General features: G+C 30.1%; 1 protein-coding gene across 1 annotated transcript; it reads left to right on the top strand.

Moving 5' to 3' along the window:
- Window positions 1-1,309: 1,309 nt before the first annotated feature.
- Window positions 1,310-5,450, top strand: LOC111618524 (histamine H2 receptor-like). The gene is made up of 2 exons (XM_023360065.1): window positions 1,310-1,328; window positions 3,523-5,450. Exon 2 carries the CDS (start codon window positions 3,566-3,568, stop codon window positions 4,523-4,525), a length of 960 nt encoding a protein of 319 aa, XP_023215833.1. The 5' UTR covers window positions 1,310-1,328; window positions 3,523-3,565; the 3' UTR covers window positions 4,526-5,450.
- Window positions 5,451-7,667: the final 2,217 nt, after the last annotated feature.

Raw genomic sequence — 7,667 nt, forward strand, 5'->3', positions numbered from 1 at the left:
TAAATTTACTTCATCTTTTAGTAATCAATAAAGTAAGATGTAAATTACATTTTCGATATTATATATATATATATCCCTTTAGATAGTAGTTAAATAGACACAGTATCAGATACTGCATCACTTCACTCTCTTGATAACAATACTATCTCACACAACAAATTAATATTCATTATCATATATAACAATAGTAATTATTTCATGTATTATAGGCTCATTTATCATTGAAGAATAATGTAAACATATACGTTTAAATTTACATTTATTCTTAAATTTTCTATGTTAAGTAATTGTTACTCAATGCAGCAATATTGAGTATCGTAAAGTTATATTACACTACGTTATTGTTGCCATTTTATGCCCTTTCTTGGGCGTCAATAGATTTAAAGATCGTGTTCTGGATAATTTCTTTGTAAAATAACACTAAATATTACCCGTAATTACTCCGTTTTGACAGTTCATTTTGTACGGTAACTCATTTATGAATTATATTCCTTCGCAATAAGGGCCCCAGAGTCGTATGTTAATAAAGTGAGATGGGGCCCGAACTAGTTACGAAATGTGAGCCTTACTTCCTCCGAAAGCCATAAAAGTATACGAATAAAATTAATAAATATATCCTATACTTTACATAAAAGATTAAACTTTGATTTTGGGTAGGGGCCTGGCTAAATTGTCTAGTTACACCAATAACACTATTTGATCCGGTGTGTAGACTTAAAGGCTAGGTATTTATAACTGTAAACTATGTCCAGGCTTAGGTAGAAAGCCTGAACACAGTTCGCAGTTGTATAGCAGATTTAACTTAAAGAAACAGTATCATTGAGTAGTTAATTATATATTTTCCTTCTTACAACTATTGCAAATGAAATTGTAAGAAGATTTCCTTCCCTGTTACAATTTAAACAACTCTTTTGTAACTCAATTTGTAAGCGTGAATAAATTTAAATCTCGCAACACGTTCGTTGGCAATAAAATCCGACTGTGTGTCTACCCTCTCTAGTGTTAAACTTTACAAATGCAACAGGACTTAGATGGAGTCATTGACTGACCCCAATTTTGACCATTTTTCTTGTATATTGTTATCTATTTATCATCTTTTTCGCAATTTTTTTAATGGGTCGGGTGGTTAAAAACAGAAAACTACTCGATACACATCGAGCTATATACAGATAATTGATATATAATTCATACAATATCGTCGATTATCTTCTAGTTTATGTCGCGCTCGATAGAGGCGCTGTCTGTGATGACGTCATTAACGATGACAACCCCTATTTAAGTTAGTGGCGAGAGAGTAAGAGACATAGAAGCGCTCTACTATACCGGAGGTAGGTTGCAACCGCGCTTTTTACGGACGGATAATTTTATTTCTATCAAACAAACGGCTCAAAATTTTAAAAATTATTAATTTCCACACTGTTTTCTTTTAAATTACTCAAAAAGATTTAATTTTATAGAATATAACGGAATATAATTATATACTATTAAGAACGTATACTAAATTAGGGAATTGTGGTTGGTAACTCGCATGAATGGTAACATAAGATAGGTATTGATTAAGATCGATATATGCCGAATCGGCATGTTTCTCTGTTTTCTAGAAAAAAGAAAAAATAAGAAAATCCCATTTGACGTCAGGTTTCCATAGAAACTTATTGAGATTCTCATTGAAAACTGTTCAAAAGTCGTAGACTGAAAATGGAATTAGAAGTATCTAAATTTAATGTTAGTTCGATATTGTGTAATATATAGTTACTATCTATTTTTATAACTTATAACAAGGCGATTCTTGTAGAAAATACTCTTATTATGAAGTAGTTCGTGTAAAAAAAGAAAAAAAAAATGTACTGTACTTCTCTTCCAGAAAAGAAGAAGAAGCAACAAATTAGATAAGACGAAAACCCTTAGATTTTCTTTATTAAATTGCTTAAGAACACGATAAAACTTGATAATAATTTAAAACAATCATCGTAAGTATTTAGAAACAATTAAATTTCTGTTTAATCGAGGGGGGAGTTCTTGTTATACTAAAACTCTCAACAATTCCCAGTATACGTCCTGTAGATTCTTCAGATGATTGAAAAGTTCCAGTAGTGGAATATTAATTGTTCTACTATTTAATGCTAATTAAAAAACAATTAACATTCAGAATGAATGCTAATTAAATATTCATCTCTAGTCGTTAATGTCAATTAAGATTTGCTGATTGATTTATTATAATGAACTTTATGATTTTGCTGAAGAAAGGATTAGGAAATTTAATTTCTTTCCACACTTTTTGGAATTTCTTTTTAAAGAAACGAAAAGAAAAAAGTCCAGAAAAGTTCATAAGTGTGGATTAAACTGTAAAAAAATCATTATTTTTTTTCTATTTTTAGATACAAATCCAATAATCTATCACGTAAAACTTTTTTTTTGCAATGAGGAGTTCATTAAGAACTTTCTTCTTGTCCGTAACTGTGAATTATTCTACGGAATTTAAAAAGAAAGCACATTTCTATTTAACTGTAAATAAATACAGTTAGATAGAAATCCATTAATCCAAACTGAAAATTTATATATAAAGAGTTCTTAGAATTGTAGATTTCTGTCTAAGAAGTACTACAATAGACTGGCATTGGTAATAATGAAGTGCATTAACTGGATAAGAATCCATTAATCTAAGAACTTTAATGTATTCTTCTCAAAAATAAAAAACTTTATAATTAAGTAATAAAAGTTAAAAGGAAGTTCGTTATTTATTTATTTAAATTTGGTGATCGATTATTTTAGTTTGGTTTGTAACACACGTGAGCGATCTGCCGAGGGGAATGACTCCAGGGAGGACTTTTCTATGGGAAACTGGCCTCTATTTAGGTGTTACTAACGTAAAGTAAACTCTGAAAACTCCACGTGGCTAGCCCGTTGGTCAGGTACAAACTAATTGTTTTATCTATTGCCACTGATGGGCAACAGCTAATCCATCAATTTAAATACTAACTTCTTGTAATAATACTATTTCTTTCCTTTATATCGATAAGCAGATATTGAGAGACATCAAATTGGATACTAACGTTTCACTTTGAGTCAAACTGAAGATGTTCTATGTAATACTGTATAACCAAACACTAACACATAACAGGCCCTAACCGTAGAAGGGCCAGCAGGATCATTTGACCCAGACTCTCATTTACAGTGGCCTCAAAAAAACATTCGATGAAAATTATCCATTCTATTGCATTTCTTGTGTATTAAGTGGAACAATCATTCTTGCCAAATTTTATTATTTAAAAACTTTACACTGTGGGTCTTAAAAAGTTAAGTAGCCCTCCCTTTCTAGATCTCTAAGAGGTCCTAATAGAGTACTTTAATATTAAAAATTTGGAGGGTATTAACCTCACAAATAGGAGTCCATAACATAATTAGATTTCTTCCTACTGTATCTATTGATATAAAAAAAACTTCTATTCTATTAGCAACGTGTATCCATTCTTTCTAACCTTCAAGAAGACCATTAAACTTTACTAATGTCTTTTTTTCTAGGTATGGCTCCATTAATCTAAAGCAGAGCATCGATCGTGCTGACATGATTTATTTAGAAGATCAACCGACGACCCCTACCTATGCTTATCCTTTGGAAAGACACCAAGTGGAAACCACACTCGTCACCATCATATGCATTTCTACCATTGTGACTAATGCCATTGCCATCTTAAGTGTGGCAACTTCGGTATTCCAAAGAGAATCTATCGATTATTACTTACTTTCGTTACTAGTCTGCGACCTGTTATGCGGTATCTTCATATTGCCCCTTTCAATATACTCGGCATCCACAGGTGAATGGATTTATGGAGACTTTTTATGTAAACTTACAGGTTATATGGAAATCACACTATGGACCATAACGGTATATACTTTCATGTGGATGTCGGTGGATCGATATTTAGCCATCAGGAAACCTTTACGCTATGTGGTCCTACAAACTAGAACTAGATGCCAATGTTGGGTACTATTTACATGGTTAACATCCGTGTTTTTGTGCTCTCCTCCACTTCTAGGATTTTCCACAGGTAATTTTTACAAGGATGGTTACATATGTACTCTCGACTTGAAGAATATGATACCATACAGCATTACTCTAGCTATACTGGTTCTTGCACCAAGTGTTATAACAATACTGTATTCTTATTTTTTCATATTCATCACCATGTATCGTTTAAGGCAATACATGACTCAAGAGGAGAGAGAATATGCCACTGCAACTAGTGAAAATCTATCGAATCCCGATCACATGATGTCTTTTATTTTGACAATAGTTTTTTGGATCTCGTGGTTTCCATGGTTTGGACTTAGGATATGGGAAGAAGCCAATGGTTACCTCACAGATCACTATTATCATTTTTTCTTCCTATGGTTTGGAATTTTGGACTGCGTATGGAAACCTTTAATTTATGCCAGCATAAGCCCCAAATTTCGTATTGGTATGAGAGTATTTTGCACCAGTTTATGCTGCAGAAGGAAATTTAGACAACAATTAATAGTTTGAAGTCTAAACACAAATTTTAAATCAACCTTAAAAAAAATCCGGCCATGCACACACGTCACGTATTTTGGGAAGAGAAAGAAAAAAAAAAAAAAGCATAAAAGGGGTCGAACAACGATGACAAGTTGGAAGGAGGACAAAAGATAAAGATCTTTTTATACAAAAGGCAATCTGGATCTTAACCAAATTCGTCCACTCTCGTAATTCCGGCAACAAACACGCATTAAAACTTCTGAAAGGTTATTTATTTATTTATTTTTTGATACATCGCTTGAAAATTTTGGCAAGTGGAAAAGTCACATGGCCTATTTTGTAAATTGCCATCAGCGGATTCGATTATCGAAACACGTACCGTACAACGCGTGTACGAAGTTGATCGCCTTATAATCGAATTTGTACGACTTAAAAGCGACCGTGTACATTTTTTCTTTGTAAACTCAATGTATTTAGTTAATTTATTGATTTGATATAAGAAAATGTATCTTTGTTTTAAAACACACTCAAATAAACGACCATTTAAGTATGTTAGATGATTTACTTCTTTAGTAAGTGCTCCAACTTTGAATTGATCTCAAGAAAAAAAAATTCCCCATTTCATTTTCTATTTTTATTCTACAGAAATGCAATTATTCATAAAGATTTATTTTTAAATATTAAGATGGATCGAAATACATAATCAAAAATTGCTATTGATTAGCATATAATATTGATGGATTGCAAGAATTCAAGGAAGTTTGAAGTTATATATATATATATATGGCTATTTAATAAAGAAACCTGTCCACATTTCCTCACATCATTTATAATATCTTAAATATAATTAACTCCTGTAAATCTACATTAATAGCAAAGTTAATAAGGTTTTAAGATTCATAACTTGTAGCCCATTATAAAAATAAAACTAAGTCATTTTAATGGAATTTTAAGTGGTTTTATTTTATCTTATTTAATTNTTGGAACCTAACCCTCCTTTTCGTATTAGTTCTTTGTTTCGTATAACACGGATTCGCATAACACGGCAATTTTTTGCAACGTAACTACCGTGTTATATGGGGGTTACCTGTAATTTTTTTCCTTAAAAATGTATTTTTAGTCCGTTTTATGTCTAATTTAAGTGAAATTTGTATGTTTCTACTTGAAATTTAATCTTTAATGATAGATAATTAAAAAATTTACAAATTGTTCGTAGACGAAAACTTAAATTATTAAAAAGAAAAAAAAAAGAGTACAGGGTGGCCCAAAAATCAGTTAACGATGTATCGAAATTGGTTCAAATTTCCACCCATTCGGTTACGAAATTCTTCTAAATCCAGCTTACCATTCATTTCCATAAATTTACGCGCAATACACGAAACTGAACGTGGTTAACAGACTTTTGGATCATCCAGTATATTAACCGTCAACACTATTGACAGTAAATGTTCCTTCGTCTTGTGATTTTCATTCGTTAGGGGCCCATAACTGAGTTAACCGCTTTAAAAACCAGCAAATAAACTTACCATTCATTTTGAAGGATGCAACACACCCACACTTACAATACACAACCCCAAAACTATACGGTTAACTGACTTTTGGGTTACTCTGTATACGAATTTGCATCCTCGTTTAAATTATTCTCTTATAATTTCATTTGTTAGAATTTTCTATCAATAGGGCGGTCCAAAATTCGGTTAACTGTAGCCTAAAATTCGATAAAGGTACCCGCGATCCACTAGTTGAAAAACAATCCTTTATACAATCAACTATCATTTGCTGCCATCTAGTGTTGAAAACTCAAACTTAATTTACAGTAAAAATTTCATTAAGAAATTATATTAATTTAAAAAAAATATATATATATAATTTTAAACTTAATATAAAAAAATAATAAAAATAAAAATAAATCTTTAAAATTAACACGTAAATGAATTAACATATAAATGAAACGGATTTAATTAAATTCCAATTTAAATCGAGTTTTTATCTTAATTAATTCCGGATAAATTAAATTGTAGAAAACCTAAAGATATAATGGGATTTATTCTCCATTTAATTTATGTAAATTCGAGTTTTCCTTTTCATTTAAAATGATCAAATGGTTAATTCCATGCCAGAAACAATGGAAAAATCTGTAACAATGAGCAGTTTTGTATTGTAAAACTTATAGGACAATAAGACTGTAATATTTCCATCCCTTGGAGATGTTATTAAGAATTGAAATCTTTATTTAATCATTTCTCTAGGGTACCATTAAACCCCATTTTGATATATTTACAGAGAAGTACATTAAGTTTATAAGGGCATTATAAGCTAAAATATTTAAAAATTTCGGTAGAAAAATAATAATATAAAACATTTCATGGAAAAATTTAAAGAAAATAATCTTAAAAACGACATTTTTTATTTATTTTGTACAAAAATTTAAATATATTATTTATAAATTACCATTTTTTGGGGGTGGTTTCTATGTTAACGACGAGCTGCGACGCTAAAGTATCTCTATTTTAATAATTTTTAATTAAAATAACGTAGCTTTGACGTATTGTAATTTTAAATAAATTAAACTAATTATAATAGCTTTTTATTGTTTATTAAAACCGAAGTGTGTAGTAATTTTGGATATTTGCGACGCGTCGCGACGTCGCTTACAAGCGCGCCTTACCTGTATAATAAATTGTAGATTTTCCGCCTCGTTAAACTTTTCATTATTTTCGTTAAATTACCTAGAATTATTCTAAGAATTTTAATTTTTAAGTTTAAAAAACAAAATAAAATAAAAGTGATTCCAAGAATAATAAATTTAATTAAATTAAGTTAGATGAAAATTTGTAAGAATAAATTCTAAATTTCCTGAATAAAAAGATAATTTTGGGAGCAAATAATGACTTTAGAGAAATAAATAAAACTCCAGAATTAAGTAGAAAGGGAGATTTTTTCAAAAAGTTTATAAATAGCGGAAATTTTTAAGGTTAAAGGAAATTTTAGGGATAAAATTGTCAATTTCTTGAAAAAAGGGAATTTTAGGGAGAAAATTGTGAATTTCTTGAAAAAGGGCATTTTAGGGAGAAAATTGTGAATTTCTTGAAAAAAGGGAATTTTAGGGAGAAAATTGTGAATTTCTTGAAAAAGGGAATTTTAGGGAGAAAATTGTGAATTTCTTGAAAAA

Source organism: Centruroides sculpturatus, unplaced genomic scaffold (genome assembly GCF_000671375.1).
Source record: "Centruroides sculpturatus isolate CEXI.00-Female unplaced genomic scaffold, Cexi_2.0 scaffold156, whole genome shotgun sequence".
Taxonomy (NCBI): domain Eukaryota; kingdom Metazoa; phylum Arthropoda; class Arachnida; order Scorpiones; family Buthidae; genus Centruroides; species Centruroides sculpturatus.